The sequence below is a fragment of the Rana temporaria genome, chromosome 13 (genome assembly GCF_905171775.1).
Source record: "Rana temporaria chromosome 13, aRanTem1.1, whole genome shotgun sequence".
NCBI classification, from domain to species: domain Eukaryota; kingdom Metazoa; phylum Chordata; class Amphibia; order Anura; family Ranidae; genus Rana; species Rana temporaria.
Genome location: NC_053501.1, coordinates 89,969,149 through 89,991,768, shown reverse-complemented (window position 1 = coordinate 89,991,768; position 22,620 = coordinate 89,969,149). Strand labels below are relative to the sequence as shown.

General features: G+C 45.2%; 1 protein-coding gene across 1 annotated transcript in view; it reads right to left on the bottom strand.

Annotated features, from left to right (window-relative positions):
• Nucleotides 1-22,620, bottom strand: part of LOC120920073 (C-reactive protein-like) — a 61,010-nt gene that overhangs the window by 16,131 nt on the left and 22,259 nt on the right. The window contains exon 2 of the mRNA XM_040331987.1: nucleotides 16,342-16,405. Within this exon, the coding sequence (XP_040187921.1) occupies nucleotides 16,342-16,405 (64 nt within the window). The remainder of the gene's footprint in view (nucleotides 1-16,341; nucleotides 16,406-22,620) is intronic.

The window sequence follows — 22,620 nt, the reverse complement described above, 5'->3', positions numbered from 1 at the left end:
GACCCCATTCCGGAACCCACAAACCCCAGGAGAGGAAAGATACAATGCTGTACACATACGCACCCGTGCAGTGGTGGAGCGCACCTTTGGCCTCCTGAAGTCCCGTTTCCGATGCCTGGATAAGACTGGGGGTACCCTGCTGTATTCCCCAAACTTTGTGTGCCAGATCATCGCTGCATGTTGCGTGCTGCACAACTTTGCAGTGAGAAAGGGCCTGGAGATTGATCTACGTGATGACCTGACCCCACAACCAGACATTACCCCCTTAACCGAGGGTACCCCGTCTTCTGAGGGATCAGCAATCAGGAGATGTCTAGTGGAACGAATCTTTAAACGTTAAAAATAAACATTAATCATTGCACAATGAGAATGCACGCATGCACACCACTGTGATCCCTAGTACACACACCCCACATGCACATCCCATTGGATTAGACCGAAGTACACCGCACGGTACTAAGGAGCAGCAACGCCGCGTCAAGGCCCCAATGATGTTGCTGTCCATTCATACACCTTTCACACGGACCTGGGGAGAACTTATCCCCAGCGACCGAGGGTGACACCCCTTACTGGCAGGAGTGTCACCCCCCCACATTCACACACCATTCACACTGTACTATGCACTACTTTGTGCAGCACCCAAAAAAAAAAAACTCTTAATCAGAGCATAAATAATAAGAAAGCTCTTAATAAGAGCATAAATAATAAAATAAACTCTTAATCAGAGCACAAATCTTAAAAAAAAATATCACTGGCCCCGGCGCGGACTGCGCCTGGTGCCCAGGTTCCTGGCCCTCACTTGCCTGGGGGGAGCCTCATTTGGGGGTAGAGGAGCATCCCCAGGTGGAGGAGCATCCCCAGGTGCCTCCCTGGCTGGCTGGCTGCCCTCTAGAGCCACTGCTATGCGGGTGAGCAGGGCCTCCTGGCAAGCAGTCTGGGCCTGAACAGCCTTCCGCAGGCACCTGACCTCCCCCACAAGTTCGGCTGTGGTGTTATGCAGCTCACCCAGGCTGGTAATTGTGGCTGCAGAGTTTCCTGCCACATCCTGTAGAGCATCGGGCTCTGCTCCAGAGGAGGACAGGCTGTTATTCAGCCGCCTCAATTCCTCAACAATGTCCCCCATATGGCGGCTCTGCTGGTCCTGCTGCCTGGCCAGCTTTTCCTGCAGGACTCCTGCCACACCCCTTGTTTTGTGGGTCGCCTTCCTGGGGACAGGAGTGGCTGGGGCCCTTGAATAGGGGGAGGACCTTGAGGGGCTGGTGATGAGGGGGATGGGACGGGAGGGGCTGGAGAGGGTGTTGGAAGACCCTGAGGGGCTGGAGATGCGGTGTTGTTGTGATGGTCCGGGCACCTCATGCGACTCCTCTAAAAATAAAAACACCTCCTGCTCGCTCTGGACCACCTCCTCTTCATTGCCCACCACCTCCTCATGGGCAATCTCTTCCTCAACCACCTCCTGCGCGGAGGACTGCCCACTCCCCTCCAAAAAAGCCTGTTGGCTTCCCAGGGGGTCAGCCACTGAAGCAGGCTGCTGGGGGGATGGTGTTGGACAGACACTGCCAGCAGTAGACGGCCCAGCTCCCTCCTGCACACCTGTGGATGACACAAAAAATTCACATGTTGGTGGTCCCACACATTTGTCACATGCCCCCCCCCCAAACATGATACACACCAGATAGAAGATAAAACACACTTACCTGTCCTCATGGGCAGCTCAGTGGAGTCATGGCCCTCCAGGCCCTCCACCTGCTCCCTCCGCAGGCAGCAGGCTATCACTTCCTCCTCCTCTGTAAGCCGGATCAGGCAGGGTGGCCCACCTCCAGTGCCCCTGGCATGTTTGGCAATGGTGGCCATTTTATTTCGGACCACACCCCGCAGGTCATTCATTTTCTTTATTATGTCCTGGGGGGTCCTCACCTCATGGCCAAGGGCATTGACCTGTGCCGCCGCTCTTTTTAAAATCTCCTCCTTTTTAATTTTGCTTGTGCTGCCACTATCAGCACCATGGAGCCTGGCATCAAAACGCTCCATTGCTGAGACAACAACTGCCCTCTCAGCATGGCTGAAGTTTTTTTTTCTTCGGTCTTTCCTAGGGCCTGGCATAGCAGCAAAGTGTAAACTCCAAAAAACAGGAAATCCAAGGGAGTCACTTTGCACTAGCTGGGCGGATGTGCTGAGGCTTTTATACACTGGGCCGGCCCAACTCAGCAGGGATTTACGCCTATTGTCATTGTGCGCATGCGCAGAGGGCGGGGCACGTCCGGGAGCATGCGCCGTTCGGCCTGGACAGCATTTGCATGGGGTCACGGATCATTATAATGCTTCACGCCCACATGCCTCCTACCGTCACTTGCGCCTACTTACGCCGACACATTTAAGTTACGTGAGCGCAGCGTAACTTCCAAGTTAAGCCGGCGGTGCGCATCGGAGATCCGCTACGCCAGATTAAATATGCGCCAATCTACGAGAATATGGGCCCATATTACTACTGCAGAAAAATAAAAGTGGAAAACCCCCAGTCCTACTCTTGTCATTAGACGCTGAGAAAGCATTTGACAGAGTGGATTGGGGGTTTATGATGGATACACTACAACATCTGGGATTAGGACCCAAGATTAGACACTGGATTCAAAATCTGTACAATAGACCAACGGCAATGGTCAAGGTCAATGGTAATATGTCAGCCCCCTTTGAAATGTTTTTTTTTTTTTTTTTTTTTTTTTTTTTTTTCCAATAGGTTTTTATTGAGATTTTCACAATAAACAGGTGCTCTCAGAGCCAACATTTGCGGGCGCAGCCGCTATACATAACATAGGTAAATCAAAGCTGCCATGACAGCGAGGCAAACATGTGGCGCTCCGTTCGAGTGCATAGTCAGATATTCACTTACAGCCAACCATATTAATACTACTCCTGTACTTGTTTTGTAGTGTTATGTTTTTTATTATTATTTTTTTTTATTTATTTTGTGTGATATGCTGTGTCACTTATATCGTCTGGTCCCCGGGTCAGGCCGGTCTCATCGAAGCACATCGTTTGTGGCCTCCTCCGTGTGTTTGGTGTCAATGGGATCTATTATAGGGGGGGGGGGGGGGGGGGGGGGGAGCGTGTGTTGCTGGTTACCTCTTGACCCTCTGACCTACAAGTTTGGTAATTTCTACCCGGGGATTGTTGCTTCTCCTGTCGGGGGGGGGGGGGGGGGGGGGCAGGCATCTATCTTGAAAGGGTAGGGTTGTCACGAACACAACTGCCTAAATTCGTCCGTCGATGTGTAGTGTTTCCAGCAGGCCCACGTCTCATTGAACCTAGCTGGGTTGTCATTCGCCTGATGTATCAGATCCTCCATCTCCATCGTCCTCTGAAGACGGTGGAACCAGTCCGCAATGGAAGGGGGGTGTGGGGATAGCCATTTATTCGGGATGCACATTCGTGCTGCGTTTACCATGTGCATGGCCAACCCTTTGAAATGTTTAATGGGACTAGACAGGGGTGCCCGCTCTCGCCACTTCTATATGTACTAACGTTGGAACCTTTCCTGACTACTCTACGAAATAACCAAAATATAGAGGGGGCGAGAATAGGCGAAGAAGAACATAAGATATCGGCCTACTCCGACGATATCCTAATGTATATAACTAACCCAAGAGTGACCTTGCCAAATGTAGCTAAAGAAATAAAAAAATACGGAGAACTTTCGAACTTCAAAATAAATCCTATAAAAACAGAAATTTTAAATATAGGGGTGGAGAAAAAAGAAGAACTTTGGCTACAAAAACAGTACCCATTCACATGGGTTAGTGGAGAGTTGACCTACTTGGGGATCAAATTGACATCTACGGTAGCGGGGCTATATATGGCTAACTATGTTCCCCTTTTAAATGAAATAAAAACAGACCTAAAAAAGAATATAACAAGACCACTTTCATTGCTAGGAAGGATAAATGCTTTTAAGATGGTTACCCTCCCAAAAATAACATACAAATTCCAGATGCTACCCATAGAAATTCCGCTGAGTTTTTTTGAGATCTTTAAATCAATGTTGATAAAATTCATATGGAAAAACAAAAAGCCGAGAGTGAATTTTGCCACAATAACAAGGGAAAAAAAACACGGAGGATTAGCAGCACCGGACATAAATAGATATTATAAAGCCACGATTATTGCACGTATGGTAGAATGGGGGAATAAAGATAAAGAAAAAAAAATGGATCCGAATGGAAAATAATATAAGTAAAACAACACTGCACAAAAATATATGGGTACCACAAAAATATAGAGTGTTGGATGAAGATACACATGGAATAACAAAAAATGTTTTCAAAGTTTGGGACTTAATTTTTAGACAGAATAAATGGACTTATAATTCACCTTTAATTTCACTCACGGAAACTAATTTTTTTATCCCTGGGAAAGGGACTCGGCTGGGAACTAAAATGGGAGCAGCACAAATAAAGGACATCATGGAGCAAGGAAAAATAAAAACATTCCGAGAGATAAAGGAAAATAATTTATGGGACATTAGCGAATGGGAATATCTACAACTAAAACATCTGGTAAAGTCAATACCTTCGCCTATAAGAGAAGAAAAAAAATTAACAGCCTTGGAAAAACTATGCAGTATAAAAACCCCATTACGGCATGTCATATCAAAAGTATATCAAATCTTGACAGAACTAGATTCACAAGGAAATCCATACTTTATAGGAAAATGGGAAAAAGAAATAAACAGGAAGTTTGAAGACCAACAAGTAGAAAGAATAATAGCATCCGTACATAACACCGCAACTGACATAATTACAATCGAAATTAATTATAAATGTATCGCGAGATGGCACAGGACACCTGAAATTATGCATAAATTCAGCAAAGATAAAACGCCATTGTGTTGGAGAGAATGTGGACAGATAGGGACAACTACACACATATGGAGGGACTGTCCAAGGATAAAGGATAATTGGCAGGAAATGTTGGTGTATATTGAAGCCATAACTGGGAAAAAGGTATCTAATACCATACAAGCTTGCCTATTTCATGAATCAAAAGAGTCAAATAGTAGCTACAAGAAAACATTAATTCCATCATTGATAAATGCTGCAAAGGGACTGATACCAAAAAATTGGCTAAGTATAAGAAAACCTGACATAAAAGAATGGTTCCAAAGGGTGGAAAATTATAATAATCTGGAACATCTATGTAGCTGTGATGAGGGCCAATTTAATACATATAGAATGAGATGGAAGCCGTGGAGAGATTTTAAATCAACAGAGCTATACCTGGAGAAAATTATAGTAGACAGCAGCTGAAGAAGGTGAAGAAGTAGATTAAAAAAAAAAAAAAAGTAAGAGACAAACCATTAAGGGTGGGGGGTGGAAGAGGGCGGGTAAGGTTTATACTAATTGAATGAAAAGAGACCAGGAAAAATAACCAATAATAATGAAAAAAGTTAAAATATATAAAATAACGTTTGAAATACCACAATGATGCAAAACCAAAAGTGGAGACGGAATTATGAATAAAATCATGAGCAAAGTCTCTTGCTATGGTTGAGTCTGAGGGTAAAAAAAGAAAAAAAAAAAAAAAAAGCACACTTTTACAAACTAAAATGTACCCACTACCTTTAATAATTACCCCAAATGACAGGATAGCTATACATTGGTCTATCTACATCTCCATCATGGCAGGTTTGTGTACTGTCATTCAGGAGCCTGGAGCACTGTCATTAGAAGGAATTGCTATTCTTATCTAAGACACCAGCTACAATTCCTTAAAAAATCAATTACTAAAAGGAGTGAACAAGGTGCTCATCCAATCATCTACCACTGTTACAACGGGGGGGATCAGGGGGTCGAGAACTGGAGTCAACATACAGACAAGTCCAAAAGCCCATAGTGAATACCAGCTGGCTTTATGCTGTGTACACAAGACTGTTTTGCTCGTGTGTATGCTCCAGAGCATTTTTCTGGACGAGAAAAATGCCCGATTTTTTTTAGAACCGGCTCTATTTTTTCTCGTTGTTTTTCGCGTCGTGTGTACGCTTTAACGAGGGGGAAAAAAATGGGCATGCTCAGAAGCAAGTTATGAGACGGGAAAATTAGCAAAAGCAGCCCAAAGGGTGGCGCCATTCGAATGGAACTTTCCCTTTATAGTGCCTTCGTACGTCACCACGCTTTGCTCGAGCATTTTTTTCACAAACGTCTATATGCAAGGCAGGCTTGAGAGGAATCACGACAAATTACGTCGAGAAAAACTTTGTTTTTTTTCATGACATGAATAACGGTCCTGTGTACGCGGCATTAGACTCTGTGCCCTGGGGCATTCATGTGTGATCATCCTCTTACTTTGGTGAGTCCTGATCCAACTTCTTACTCCCATCTATTTCAATGTGATCCAGATCCAGTTCCCAGGTCTTGCAGCTTCCAGTGTGCTCCAGCGTAGTATAAACTACACAGATTCAGCTCCTAGGTCAACCTTGCTCCATGGTGCTTTGCTATACCAGAAACCAGCTCATGGTCTACACTTCTTGGATAAGCATACATATAGGCCCAGATTCACAAAAGAGATACGACGGAGTATCTCAGATACTCCGTCGTATCTCAGATACTCCGTCGTATCTCTCAGAGTATCCATGCGACTGATTCATAGAGGGCCATATTCTTGTACATTTTCGGCGGGCGGCGCGTAAGCCATTTACACTACGCCGCCCCAACCTACAGGAGCAAGTGCTGTAGTCCCCAAACACTTGCTCCGTAGTTTGGGGCGGCGTACTGTAATTGGCCCAGCGTATCCCTGCGTAAATCCAAGGGGGCGGCTTGTATTTAAATTAAGCGCGCCCCCGATTCGAACGAACTGCGCATGCGCCGGGCTTACAATAGCCCAGTGCGCATGCTCCAGTTCTTGGCGTAAAACGTCAATGACGCCGACGTTTGCGTCATTGACGTAAAGTCGTATTCAAGAACGACTTAGGGAAACGACGTACCCGACGGGAAAAGACGACGTGGACCCGACGCCATACTTAACATGGCGTACGTGGGACTGGCGTAAGGTTACCCCTCATATAGCAGGGGTAACCTTACGCTTACGCAAACGACGTTAGCGACGGTTACGCGACGCAAATTCGTTCGGGAATCGGCGTATCAGGCTCATTTGCTTAAACAAATGAGACCTGAACGTAAACGCCACCTAGCGGCTGGCTGGGTAATTACATTTAAGATCCGACAGTGTAAGTGACTTACACATGTCGGATCTTAAGTGTATCTATGCGAAAATGATTCTGAGAATCACTCGCATAGATACGCGGGCCAAAAAAGAGAGATACGACGGCGTATCCTGAGATACTCCGTCGTAACTATACTCAGAATATGGCCCAGAATCAGTTACGCATAGATAGCCCTAAGATCCGACAGGTGTAATTGTTTTACACTGTCGGATCTTAGGATGCAATACCGTGGCCGCCGCTAGGGGGAGTTTGCGTCGTAAACCAGCGTCGGGTATGCAAATTAGGAGTTACGGCGATCCACGACGGTTTTTCGCGTTCGCTACGTCGCTGCTAGTCTAGTTTCCCGTCGCAAAGTTAGTCGTCGTTTTTGGTGCCCTAACTTTACACAGCACACGTATGTGCTGTATAAAGTATGGCCGTCGTTCCCGCGTTGAAATTTCAAAATTTTTCCTTCTTGTGTAAGACGTCCGGGAATACGGAAGTATGCTACGCATGTCGCCGTTCGAAAAAATTACGTCACTTCGCGCAAAGCATGGCGGGAAATTCAAAAGGGAGCATGCGCAGTAGGTCCGGCGCAGGAGCGCGCCTAATTTAAATGGCACACGCCCCTTTGAATTACGCGGGCTTACGCCGGAGGCCGCTGGCGTAGGTTTTCATTGCAAGTGCTTTGTGAATCAGGCACTTGCGATGAAAACTTGCGGTGGTGTAACGTATCTACGATAGGTTACGCCGCCGCACTACTACGTGAATCTGGCCCATAGCTCTCAACTGTCCTTGATCTTGAGGGACCGTCCCTTATTTGGAACAAAGTCCTTCTGTCCTATCTCATTTGTTAGGCCTCGTACACACGATAGGATAGCCAGAGGACAACGGTCTGAAGGACCATTTTCATCAGTCAAAACCGATTGTGTGTGGGCCCCATAGGTTATTTAACCTTCGGTTAAAAAAATAGGAACTTGCTTTAAAATTTAACCGATGGACGCCTAACCGATAGGTCAAAACTGATCGTTAGTATGCAAACTAATTTCTAAAGTGCTGCATTTGTAAATATCAAAAGTCAATATAAAAAAATTGTAGTGGCGTAGAATATGCAAATGACTAGTTACGGCGATCCACGAAGATACGCGCGTTCGTCGCAATCTTGTACGTCGTCGCTAGTCGTTTTTTCCCGTCGCAAAGTTCCGCCTGCTTTAACATGGCTTATCTTTAGAACAGCCATGTTAAAGTATGGCCGTCGTTCCCGCGTCGAATTTCAATTTTTTTTTTTTTGCGTAAGACGTCCGGGAATACGAAACGCTGTAACGCACGTCGCCGTTCAAAGAAAACGTCGGGGCGCCGTAATTTCGGGCCAAGCAGCTGCAGCCATGGCATTCCTATTCCCTACAGCTGCATGTACATAAAGAGGCAGGAATGCTTGTGACATCATTGACCTAATATGGCATAATTTGTGGCCATATTCGGTCAATAATGTCACGAGCATCCCTACCCCTTTCTGTGTGTGTATAATTGTCTCCCTTGTATAAGCGGTTGTTGAAACACACATTATGCAGGCATCGTTCACTGCTAGAGGCTGACGCAAACCGTAAGTGACATAAGAAGGCACTGGAAATGCTGCGATTTCTGTATTTTGCTTGTTTTTAACACTTTTTGCATGCAATTCCGCGTACACACGTTTTTTATGACGAGAAAATGCAATTTTTTTAATTGGTCGTGAAAAACGGTTGTGTGTATGCTCCAGAGCATTTTTCTCGACGAGAAAATGGCCATTAAAGATTTAGGGCCAGATTCACAAAAGAGATACGACGGCGTATCTCCTGATACGCCGTCGTATCTCTGTGATCCGCCCGTCCTAACTATGCGGCTGATTCATAGAATCAGTTACGCATAGATAGCCCTAAGATCCGACAGGTGCAATTGACTTACACCGTCGGATCTTAGGATGAAATTCTAGGCCGGCCGCTAGGTGGCGATTCCATTGCGTTCGGCGTAGAATATGCAAATGACTAGTTACGGCGATCCACGAAGATACGCGCGTTCGTCGCAATCTCGTACGTCGTCGCTAGTCGGTTTTTCCCGTCGCAAAGTTCTGCCTGCTTTAACATGGCTTATCTTTTTGCGTAAGACGTCCGGGAATACGAAACGCCGTAACGCACGTCGGCGTTCAAAAAAAAGTCGGGGTGCCGTAATTTCGCGCAAAGCACGTTGGGAAATTTTAACACGGAGCATGCGCAGAACGTTCGGCGTGCCCGCCCCATTTGAATTAGGCGGGCTTGCGCCGAGCTGATTTACGTTACACCGCCGCAAGTTTACAGGTAAGAGCTTTGTGAATCAGGCACTTACGCTGTAAACCTGCGGCGGTGTAACGTAAATGGGATACGTTACGCCGCCGCAGCGTAACGTAATTCTCTCTGAATCTGGCCCTTAGAACCTGCTCTATTTTTTCTCGTCGTTCTATTTCACGTTGTGAACGCTTTAACGAGGGGGGGGGGGAAACGCGCATGCTCAGAAGCAAGTTATGAGACGGGAGCGCTCGTTCTGGTAAAACTAGCGTTCGTAATGGAGGTAGCACATTTGTCACGTTGTAACAGACTGAAAAACACGAAGACTGAAAACCGCGAATCGTCTCTCACCAAACTTTTACTAACACGCGGTAACACAAAATCAGCAAAAGCAGCCCAAAGGGTGGCACCATCAGAATGGAACTTCCCCTTTATAGTGCCATTGTACGTGTTGTCGTACGTGTTGTACGTCACAGTGCTTTGCTCAAGCATTTTTTTCACGATCGTGTGTATGCAAGGCAGGCTTGAGAGGAATCACATCGAGAAAAACGTTGTTTTTTCCATGACATGAATAACGGTCGTGTGTACGCGGCATCAGAGTCCACCCATATAGTACATAATAAATTTATCCTGATTATTTAAATGTACTACACTATTGGAAGCCTCCCTTTCTCTCCTTCCCCACCTTTCTATCCCGCATGTTTGAGTACATTTGGTTATACCCGTGAAAGGAACTGCGGTTTACAGGATTAGTGAAGGCTAGCAGCTGCAGCTACATTAGAGTTGGAGAGATCTAAAGAAGAGGCTGGGGGACCACTTTGCTTGAGGTCGGATCATCTAATTAATGCGAGTTATAACATCCAATGAGGTGAGAGTTCTGAGAGACTAGTGTTTGGATATCAAGCATTTTCTCATAGGATTTTGATTCATCCACTCACTTTGACATCTATCGGAAGAAGTTTTTCAATACCCATTGAAACTGGGGGACATGTTCATCTCTTTATTTATTTGGTCTAGTTGGTGCACTATTTTTGCACGTATTTGATCTTTGGACACTTGCACACCTCTTTGAGGATATTTCAATGTTTTGTTAGTTTAGTGTTTGCTGCTTTTTGACATTAAAGCGGAGCTCCACCCTAAAGTGGAACTCACGCTGATCAGAACCCTCCCCCCCTCCGGTGTCACATTTGACACCTTTCAGGGGGGAGGGGGATGCAGATACCTGTCTAAAGACAGGTATTTGCACCCACTTCCGGCCACACAGTTTCGGGTAAACTGCGGGCAGAACGTCACCTCCCGTCCTCCCCCCGTTGTGCTCTGGGAACACTCGGCTCCCAGAGCACAGCGCAGGCGCCGTAGGGAACCGGGTAGTGAAGCCGGAGCGCTTCACTTCCTGGTTCCCTCACTGAGGATGGCAGGGGGGAGCAGCAGAGTGACGAGCGATCGCTCGTCCTCTGCTGCGGATGGCGCTGGACTCCAGGACAGGTAAGTGTCCTAATATTAAAAGTCAGCAGCTGCAGTATTTGTAGCTGCTGGCTTTTAATATTTTTTTTTAATGGCACATCCGCTTTAGCCTAGGTTCACACTGCTGCGAATTCAAAATCGCGGTAAAATGCGAGATTTTACCGCGATTTCGCGGCCACGATTTTGCCGCGATTTCGGCCGCAATTTAATGTAAATCGCGGCCCGAAATCGCAAAAAGTAGTACAGGAACTACTTTTTGAAATCGCAGATGCGGGGTCGCACTGATTAGGACAGTGCCATTGCCGACAATTGCCGCCGATTTGAGATGCAATTTGACATGTCAAATCGCATCTCAAATCGTTCCAAATCGTACCCAGTGTGAACCAGGGCTTAATCACCATATCTGCATATATTTTAATATTTTATTTGCACTCATAGTAGCGTGAAGGACACACTCTAATTAATTGTTCACTGCCGTCACCACTGGAAAACCTGTCCTAGGAAAGGCAATGCAGTTATTTTTGGAGTGTATGTATGGAAAACAGGAAGGATGTAGAAGATCAGTACTGCAAAGATGCAACAAAGGATAAAAAAAAAAAGATGAAAACCAATACTTTATTAAAAATAAATGTTTATCATGCATTGCAAATCAGCACACTGGTTTCTTGCCCGGCAAGGGCTTTATATTCATCCCTTGTTAAAGTTAACTTACGGAGTGTTTCCTTCTTTTGGCCCTGTAATTTATGTTCCTGTTCCAGCCTATATATCTCCTCTTTTAGTGTTTTTAATTTACTCCTTCTCATTTTATTTTTCTTTGCCCCTTCTGCAATAAAAATCCCTCTTATATACGCTTTGTGGGCGTCCCACAGGGTTGCTCCTGTGATTCCCTCCTTGTCATTCTCCTGAAAATACCATTCCAATTCTTTCTGTACTCTCTCGACCACCACCTCGTCCCTCAACAGACTTTCATCCAATCTCCATTCAGGTAGCATGCATTTTTGTATGGATGTGCTTATTTTCATGGTTATGGGGGCGTGGTCTGATAGCGTTATGATCTCACAACTTGCTTCGACCACCCTCTCCAAAAGTCTATGGTCTACGAGGACGTAGTCGATCCTCGAGTACGTCCCATGCACAGGGGAAAAAAACGTATAGTCTCGTGTCTTGGGGTTAAGGATTCGCCAGACATCCACCATTTGATTTTGTGTCATTTGTTTTTTCAGTAACTTGAGATGCTCACCGTTATTCCCCTGAGCATGGGACGTACTATCGAGGCTCGGGCACATGCAGAAGTTAAAGTCCCCCATCAACACCACATGTCCCTCTTCAAAATTTTTTAATTTTCTGAGAATTTTACTAATATATTTAGCCGAATTCACATTGGGTGCATACACATTTGCCAGAGTGTAGTCCTCCTGTCCTAGTTTTATTTTCAAGAACAAGAATCTCCCCTCCGGATCATTCAGTCTGTCCACCAATGTGTATCGAACTCCTCTTGCAAATCCTATGGCAACCCCCCGAGATCTCGATGAGACTGTATCTCCATAATACCAGACGGGATATTCAGATGAAAACAGCTTTATATTAGACTCTAAGGTAATGTGGGTCTCTTGTAGATAGGCAATGTCTACTTTATACTGCGTAAGTTCGGCGAGAATTTTATGTCTCTTAATATGGGAGTTTAAACCTTTTACATTATATGATAAGAACTTAATATCTGTCATTTATCTCTCTTTTTTTTTTTTTTCCTTTTCCTTTTTTGAGTTTGAAAAGAATTCCTGTGGAGTCGTTCAGATGGTCCCCCTCCCATTTCCCCCCCCCTCCCTGGCCCACTACCCTCCCTCCCTCCCATTTTCCCCCCTCCCCCCCTCACTCCCCAACCCCCCCTCCCTCCCCCACCCCGGCCCAATCTTGGCCTGGGAGCCACTGGTAGAAGACTCCTCGCCTTCATCCTTGGCTCCTCTTTTGTGGTGGTGTTGAGGGCTCCCCCTTGACTCCCCCCACCCCCCCCCCCCCCCCCTCCCCGTCCAGCATCTCAAAATTCCATACTAAGCATCGCCCCGCTAATCCACCCAATCAGGGAGTTCAGGGATTACTAAGTCCATTTTAGTGCAAAAATCATTCAGTTCCTCCGGGTACCTAAGTCGTGCTGTTTTACCCCCCTTTATACCTATGAGGCAAGCCGGAAATCCCCATTGGTACCTAATATTTTGTGCCCGCATGAGTTCCAAGAGGGGTTTCAAGCATCTCCTCCTTGCCAGTGTTTCTTTAGCAAGATCGGAGAATATTTGTATCTCGGTGTCTCTATATCTCAGGGGGGGTTTCCCCCTAAGCCTGCTCCATATTTCTGCTTTGTCAACATAATTCCTGAACCTTACGACCACATCTCTTGGGCCGTATCTTTCTATTTGTTGGGGGTTCCCCACTCGGTGTACTCTCTCAATCTTAAGAGGCTTGGATTCTACTGATCTCTCTAGCAGGGGGTTAAAAATTGTGTTCATGATGTCTTTTAGGTCTTCCTCCTTATCTTCTAATAACCCTCTGATTCTAAGGTTCTGTCGCCTGTTGCGATTCTCCTGGTCCTCAATCCTATATGCCACCAGTCTCTGGTTTTCGGTCAGGGCCTTTACTTGCTTTTTCAAGGATTTTATTTCCTGGTCCTGCTCCTCTATTCTCTTTTCCGTCTCTACCACTCTTTCACAGAGCCCTCCTAGGTCTATTCTTATCTTGTTAATTTCTGTCCTTATGATATTTTCCATGACATTTTCCATCCTCACCAGCATTGCGTTCATCTCTGCCTTTGTAGGGGGCTGTGTATCTTGGGATAGCTCCTCTGCATTATTTTGCTCTTGCTCGCTTTCTAGTGTCGTTTCACCTCTAGAACTCTCCCCACTACTTATTCCTACTCCTTTTTTTTTATCGAACTTCTTCTTTTCAGTTTTTTTTGCGAGTCCTGGGCTTTTTAGGCTCCCTTCCTGCGTCATATATTGTTGTATGGAGCTGTTCCCCGAGTTATTCTTAGTTGGTTTTGTAGTGCCACCCCTCGTAGACCTATTCATTTTGTTGGAGGGTCTGATTCTCTTCCCCAGTTTGGAGATGGAAATTTTTTTTTTTTTTTTTTTTTAAAGGGAACGAGAGAAGCCCACGACTTTCCTCCTGATGTGAGCCCCTCTCTTCCCCTATATACTACTCATGTCCTGAAAAAATAATTATTTTAATAAAGAGAGGGCCACAGGAAAGCAAGAGCCCTGAACTAAAGCTCGGAGGTAAGGGGCTGATCAGCAGGGGAGAGGACGATTACTGCTATTAAGCAGAATTACCTGGGCTCCCGGACTCACTTCTTAGAAGGAACATTCCTTCGATGTTTTTTTTTTTGAGAGTCGACTCCTATGCTACATCAGTCCAGAGCGTCCTCACCGTTCCAGAGACAGGGAGAGATACCTTGAATCCGGGGGGGGGGGGGCCTAAATGATCTTTCCCTGTCCCCCAATCTTCACACACTGGAATTTTTACCAGCTTCTCACGGTCACGTGTACGTTACCGGTACAGTCCAGAGAAGAGTAATACATTTTTGGCCCTCCTTCACCGATCTAAGTTTCCCCTCAGAACACTGATACTTCAATGCCCAGGCCTTTCCCCTGTCCCCCAGTTTCAAAAACTAAAATTTTTCCAGCTTCTCACGGTCCCGTATGCATTACCGATACAGTCCAGAGAAAGAGTAATGTGTTTTTGGTCTTCCTTCACCAGCCTAAATTTCTCCTCAGAACCCTAATGCCTCAATGCCCATATCATCAAGGTTGTCGTTAATTCACCTAAATACAGGGGCAATTAGGTAGTTCATAAGAGGGAAGATCAGAATTTATATTGCCCTAGATTTCCCTCCTGTCTGACTCCGCAGACCATCCAGAGCCATTCAGTAAGGGCTGAAACCGTATATTTAAATATGCCCTACAGAGAACAGGCAGTGTAGAGATTTTTGCACCAGGTGGTGAGTTCAAATGAACCAGCTATCAAACTCTGTCCCAGTGTGGGTTATTCATTCAGTTGTATGTTCACTTATATTTCACTTTACATTTTGTGTTCCCATCATGTACAGTTCTCACAGGTATCTAACCCAATAGACGATCAACATCTAATTATTTTCCATTTTTACACAATAGGACTCCTTATGATGTGCTGGTGTACTGGTGTATGGTAATTCCGGGGGACAGTATTATAACCGACGGGAGGGGGGGTCACGGGGGGGGGACCCGCTCGGAATCGGCTCAACTGAGCGCCTCACCAGACCCTTTGCTTTTCCTCCTGCTCCACTGCCCGGCTACGTGCCTCCGATGGGTTTCTGACAGCCCCTGCAGCGCATATCCCCACACAGGCTGCTGACATCGGTGCTGAGAACGCAGCAGCTTCAATTTCTCCGGCGCTGCATGTCCAACGGGGGCTCGTTCACTGGCGTTTTCCAGGTTGGTATTCCCGGTCCCAGGCGGGGATGCGGCGGGGTTGCGGCACCCGCTTGCTTCTCACAGATCGCACGCTGTGGTCTGCGAGGTCACGAGCGGTGCCGACGGAGCCTCAGAGCGGCGTGTGTCTCCTGCCGCCATCGAGCCGTCCCACACCTCCCACCTCACTCGCGCTACGTCACGTCCTCATCGCCTCACCATCCTGGATATGTACAACCTCCCTCAAGCTGGGGCCTCTACAATAATACGAGGGCTGTGCAGTGCAGAGTGCCAAAAATCAGCACACTGAATGTCATTTAATTAGGGGGTTTACATCTACCCTTAGGACTGTAGACATCAACTTGATGTATCAAGATCTGATGTGGTCTTATGTGTGTACAGTGGAACCTTAGATTACAAGCATAATCCATTGCAGGAGAATGCTTGTAATCCAAAGCACTCGCATGTCAAAGCAAGTTTCCCCATAGAAGTCAATGGAAACAAAGAGTATTCATTTCTCATTGACTTCTATTGCATGCAATACCGCATGTGGCCAGGGGTGGGGGGCACTGGAGAGCCTCGGAAATTCTCAGTGGCAGCTTGGCTGAACTCGGAAACCCCGTAAAGGCTTGGAAACACTCGGAACTGAGTATTTCTGAACCGCTCTGAGTGTCACCGGTGCCCCCACACCTCCGGCCAAATGCGGTACTGCACACCCCATTGAGTTGAATCCTCGTAACACTGGCAAACCGAGTCAGGATTTAAAAAATAAATAAAAGTTGCTTCTCTTTCAAAACGCTTGTTAACCACGTTACTTGTAAACCAAGTTGTCACTGTAAAAAGATAAGCATTCAACGATTATAGTAAACTACTGTTGGAGGCAAATTATCTTTCATATATAGATTATTATTTTAATTTTTTTATGACAATATTCCTCACAACTCACCTATTTGACCCAGAATTCCTGGGACTGTAGCCAAAAGAACCAAACTGCTAATAGTCTTCATTCCCTAGAAACAGAAAAAATACTTTAACAAATACGTGTATGGCACATGACACATGTTCCTCAGACATATCCCACTGTCATGTGATCAGGACACTCTCTCCCATTCAGGCCTATGTTAGGGCTGAGTAAACCCAGTTTGTGCTCCCCCCATTTATATGTGTTGGGTGATAGAGCATTAAAGGACCAGCTTAAAAAGCCATGCATATTTATTCTTGACAGTATAGTGACAAACAATAGAAAAGCAGTAGCCCAGTCGTGTTTCGGGGGTCAAATAAGTCCAGTACCTCATTGTTGTCTGATTTTGCCATTTATATATATGACCAGTGTGATGCTTGGCTCCAGTGACGGCTGGTGGTATATTTTCCAACCGGGGGGGGGGGGTGTGGCAAACGATGCACCCCCCGGTTGGTCGGTCACCAGCCCCGCACTTACCCTATCTAGGTCATTGGCAGGGCTTCCTCAGGGAGGCGGCTTGTCTTGGGTCTACTCCTTGGCATCATGGCGGCTTCCACCTTGCATCTCCTTCCTCCTCCTCCTAGGTGGCCAATAGGATTGGTTCTCCTCTCAGCCATTTGGGTGACGGGTCTCAGGACCCGCTTCCTGAGGAGATTCAGGAAGACAATAGCGAATATTAATTCGCTAATGTCACACAAGTGGCCACCCTTTTTTTAAGCCAATTAGAGTCTCAGGCTCTAATCATGTGCTTGTAAAAAAAAAAAAAAACATTGGAATCCATGCGTCCAGGGCCCTACATGTAAATTAGGGGCCAGGCGCATGGATTAGAGGTGCAGTGCCCTGCGCCCCATATGGACACTGTTTGGCTCTCCCGCAGGACAGTCTTTCATGTAATACTGAATAGTTATTAACAGTTTCCAACAAATTGCAGGGAAGATTTTCTACAATATAAAGAAATCAGACAGAAGAGATTTAAGGGTCTGGCCAAAGATGGACATACTCGGCTGCATTTACACCTGAGAGTGTTCAGCTCGTAAAACGTCAGAAAAAATGCCCGAAAAATGCCCAACAAGCAAAATCCCATTCATTTAAATGGCCCCTGTTCACATCTGAGCGTTTTGTAGCCTGAAACAAAATGTCTGAAGCTCAAAAAAGTACACAAGCTTCGTTTTGGGCAGATTACAGGCATTTTTCTGCTTTTTACAAGTGACCTTTTCACCTGTACAAAATTGTGGCAAAAACGCGGTAAGAATTCTGTCAAAATCGCAGTAAAACACGCAAATTTGTGACTGAAAACAAAACGCTCAGGTGTGGATGCACCCTATTATGATACATCTCTCCCATGTTCATTCTATTTAAGTTAAACAGGAGGAATGGAACGGATGACGTATTTTATGAGCTGATCAAGATAAATGCTGTTCTGTGAAAATGACATGGACTCACCTAAATAAAATAATACACTATACCCTCATCACATATAATATTCATCATTCAGCTTCCTTTATATGTGTTAAGTAGTACAATTATACATACACAAGTGAATGAGTACAAAGTTTTATGTAGACATATGCAGTTTTTAGGCAAGTAGCATTTGCAGTGCTGTGTATTTAGCTAACCCTGGAACTCTGGGAATCCTTTGCAAAGTATTAACTGTTTATTTGAAAAAGAGAAATTATAAAGATTGTAAAAAAATGATGTAAAACAACTGATGTGAAAAAAAATAATATCAACTCAAAATTATTATTTCCTTTTAACAAATAACCCAGCTTAGGGATGCTTTACTATATAATTGTGTAATCTACTCTCTTGTAAGATGTTCTTTTATTGCATCATTAAGCCTTAATTTGGTTGATCAACAAGAATGTAAACTATGCGTGAGCAGTTTTACTATGTCAGCAAGCTCCACCTTATCGTATCTATGAACTTTAGTTTATAGAATATTTTAATTTTTCTATCATTTCTATCATTTGACCTAAATTAAAGGGGTTGTAAAGGTTGTTTTTTTTATTTTCTAAATAGGTTCCTTTAAGCTAGTGCATTGTTGTTTCACTTAAATTTCCCTTCTAAATGTTTTTTTTCTTTGTCTGAATTTCTCACTTCCTGTTCCTCCTCAGTAAGCTGTTCTGGCTGACTAACCCCCAGCCAGGACGGCTCGGATGATGGGGAAAAGCTTACTGAGGAGAAACAGGGAGTGATAAATTCAGACAAAGAAAAAAACATTTATGCCGCATACACACGACCGTTTTTCATGACGAGAAAAATGCAATTTTTTAAATTGATCATTAAAAACGACCGTGTGTAGGCTCCAGAGCATTTTTCTCAACGTGAAAAATGGGCATTAAAAATTTAAAACATGCTCTATTTTTTCTCGTTGTTTTTTACGTCCTCGTTTTTCACGTCGTGAAAAACGGTCGTGTGTAGGCTTTAACGACGGGGAAAAAAACGGGCATGCTCAGAAGCAGGTTATGAGAAGGGATATTTGCATAATCAGCCCAAAGGGTGTCGCCAATCGAATACAAATTCCCCTTTATAGTGCCGTTGTATGTGTTATACATCACCGCGATTTGCTCAAGCATTTTTTTTCACGATCGTGTGTATGCAAGGCAGGCTTGACAAGAATCACATTGAGAAAAACATTGTTTTTTTCCACGACATGAAAAATGGTCGTGTGTACGTGGCTTTAGAAGGGAAATCGAAGGAAAAGGTAAGTGAACCAACAATGCGCTAGCTTAAAGCGGGAGTTCACCCAAAAATCAACTTTCTGCAGTTAGATCCAGCATACTGCTGACATCTGCAGTATGCTGGTCTTTTTTATTTTATTTTGGTACTTATCGTTTTAGCAGTATTTGTTCTATGGCTCCGAGCGGGGATTACTTCCTGGTATAGGCGTTCTCGAAGACAAGCAAGTTGATTGACAGCCTTCGATAGCGCGTCACGGCTTCCGAAAATCCACACGAGTGACACTCGGCAATTTACGGCGCCTGCGCAGTCAGCTCTACACGGCAGGCGCAGGTGCCGTAAACAGCCAAGTGTCACCTTGGCTGTTTTCGGAAGCCGTGACGCGCTATCGAAGGGCGTCAATCAACTTGCTTGCCTTCGGGAACGCCCATTCCCTGCAGGATTCCCCGCTCGGAGCCATAAAACAAATACGCCTAAAACGATAAGTACCAAAAAAAAAAATAAATAAAAGACCAGCATACTGCAGATGTCAGCAGTATGCTGGATCTAACTGCAGAAAGTTGATTTTTGGGTGAACTCCCGCTTTAAAGAAACCTATTTATAAATTAAAATAAAAAACAAACCTTTACAACCCCTTTAAAGTAACCTATTTAGAAAATAAAAAAACAATCCTTTACAATCCCTTTAAAGGGGTTGTAAAGGTTTGTTTTTTATTTCCTAAATAGTTTCCTTTAAGCTAGTGCATTGTTGGTTCGCTAACCTTTTCCTTCGATGTACCTTTTAAATGTTTTTTTCTTTGTTTTCTTTGTCTGAATTTCTCACTTCGGGTTCCTCCTCAGTAAGCTGTTCTGGTTGACTAACCCCCAGCCAGAACGGCTTGGATGATGGGGGCAAGTTTACTGAGGAGGAACAGGAAGTGAGAAATTCAGACAAAGAAAAAAAACATTTAGAAGGGAAATCGAAGGAAAAGGTAAGTGAACCAACAATGCACTAGCTTAAAGAAACCTATTTAGAAAATAAACAAACATTTACAAGGTGGGTTAAATATACTGTAAGAAGAAAAAATTGTCAGGAACCATGTCTAAACTCTGTCTATTCTGATTGTCCAATATCTCCTTTCCACCAACTGCATGGAGCCAGAGGCTACTGCCCATGCCCTGCACTCCTCTTTCCCCTGTAATCGAAAGTAGATTTTAGGCTCGACACCCCCTTCCTCCCTCTTATTAGATACTCAACTATAGATTCTAACCTCCTCTCATGTCCTGCATCTCCATTTTATGTACCCCAATATAGATTGCAGAATCCTCCCACACCCTACCTCCTCCCCTATACTCCAATATAGAATGGAGGCGCTTCTTACCCCCAGCATCCCCTCTTCCCCTCCAAAAATGGTAGGCTTTTCTCAACCTCTGTTACTGCAAAAAAAAAAAAAAATTGGTAGGCTTCTCCCCTTCACCATTACTCCTGCATGCCCCTCCATAACCCAATGTAGATTGCAACCTCTTTCTTTATATTGTAAGCTCTTCCCACTCCCAACAACCCCTCACTGCTATATCACAAAGTAGATTGCAGGCTCCTCCATTTGTCTGCTATACTCCAACTTTAGGGTGTTCCCATCCATTGAACCCCCCTCCACCTTTACACCAATGTGGCCTGTAGTCTTCTGCCACCCCTTGAAGAAATTGTTCTTTTTTCATCCTATGCCGGTAAGCATAGCAAAATAGCACAATTGTATACGTTTGTCTTTGCTCTGCAGAATTTCCAAAATACTATTAATTTGATAGAGTAAAGCCATTTTCCATACCTACATAAAATTTATAATAGATTCCCTGTGCTAAGATGAAGATGTTTGTGAACCTCCTTGAGCTGCTGGACACAAGAAATATCCCCTTGGATATTAAGGACTAGAGAAACAATAAAAATTTGAACCCCCTAAACTAGGGTGACCAGACATCCCCAGTTTCAGGGGACAGTCCCCGGATTGAGGACCCTGTCCCCAGACCAAGTCTGTCCCTGGTTTTGTCCCCGGATTGGATTTGAACAGGGGCTGGGGCAATTTCAAAGACAGTCAGTGCAGAATAAAAAAAAAAATTCTGAATTAACACCATCCCCGCTCCGCCGCTTCTACTAGCTTGGGGGGGGGGGGGGGTATTTTTTTCATTATCTGTGCCCCTTTCTGATGATCGTGTGCTGGTCGGAGCGGAGGGAATATTTCCTCCGCTCCACACCCAGTAGTAGCCGGGGCCTGGAGAGTGAGACTTGACAGGCTGTGAGGCGGGCGACTGCGGCGATGGGCAGAGAGTCGCTGATTGCCGCCACTAGTAAAAAAAAAAATATGTCCCTGGATTTAATTTGAAAAATCTGGTCACCTTACCCTAAACCCTCTAACAACTCAACCTCCAACAGCTCCTTACCTCTGTATTCTGTCTCTGAAGTACAGAATGATTTTGATCGCATAACAACCTGTACTTATAGGTGTTGGGTACTCCTTATTGGTCAGTCAGTTTGGGTCATTTTCTTTTATTAAATAGGATGCGGTTACTATTTTATCTGATTTCATTCTTCTATAGAAGTTCGCTCACCTTTGTAAGATTGCCTTAGATAAACTACTAACTGTAATTAGTTTTATATGTAAACACCTGACAGTCTAATAGGCCAAATAGCTATTTAGTGCAACATTTTTAACACATAGACCAGAAGAGGCAACAGTACTGTACCATTATAATATAGTCACAGTTCCTGAGAAAATGCCTTTGTGCTGCTTTGCTCATTACAGTATTTCTGACAATGGACCATTTGTGCATTTTGAGGGCAATTACAAACCCTCAGAATGTACCCTTTTAACTGGTTTTATGAGTAGTACTGATCAAAAAGTAGAACTGGGCTGTTAGTTTTACATCTGGGCTTAGGGTTGCCACCATTTTCGGCTGGTGGTTTTTTGTTTGGGGGGGTGGCAAACAATCCCCCCCCACATGGCACCTCAAACCCTCCCCCCTCGCTGTCTGCCCGTCCACCGGTACTTACCCCATGTAGGTGGCAGGGACATTGGGCAGCAGCAGGCACATCGGGCATCGGTGGGCACATCGGGCAGTGGCTGCCTGGGACATCAGGCAGCAGTGGACTTCAGGCTGCGGCGGGCATTGGGAATCGGCTCCTGTGTCTTCTCTTCCTCGCTTCTACCATGTGTCTCATCACCTCCTCCTAGGTGTCCAATAGAATCGTCTGTCCTTTCAGCCAGTCGGGTGATGGGTATCAGACCCGCTTCCTGATTGGCTGGGAGGAGGATCAGTGTTGCAATAACGAATATTTATTTGCTGTTGCAACACACCTGGGTGGGCTCCAGACACAATGCTCTGCGTCCCCGAGCCCACCCTATTTTGAAGAATATTAGAGCCTTTGGCTCTAATCAGGTGCTTCAAAAAACACCCCCCTGCCCACCCAGCCATAGGAATTCATGTGCCCTGAAAGGGGCTGGGCAAATGGATAGGGAAGGCAGCGGTGGTGGATAGAGGAGGTGGCGCCCATGTGCCCACAATGGATGGACCGCCCCTGGTTGCCACCTGTCCAGGATTCACCCAGACAGTC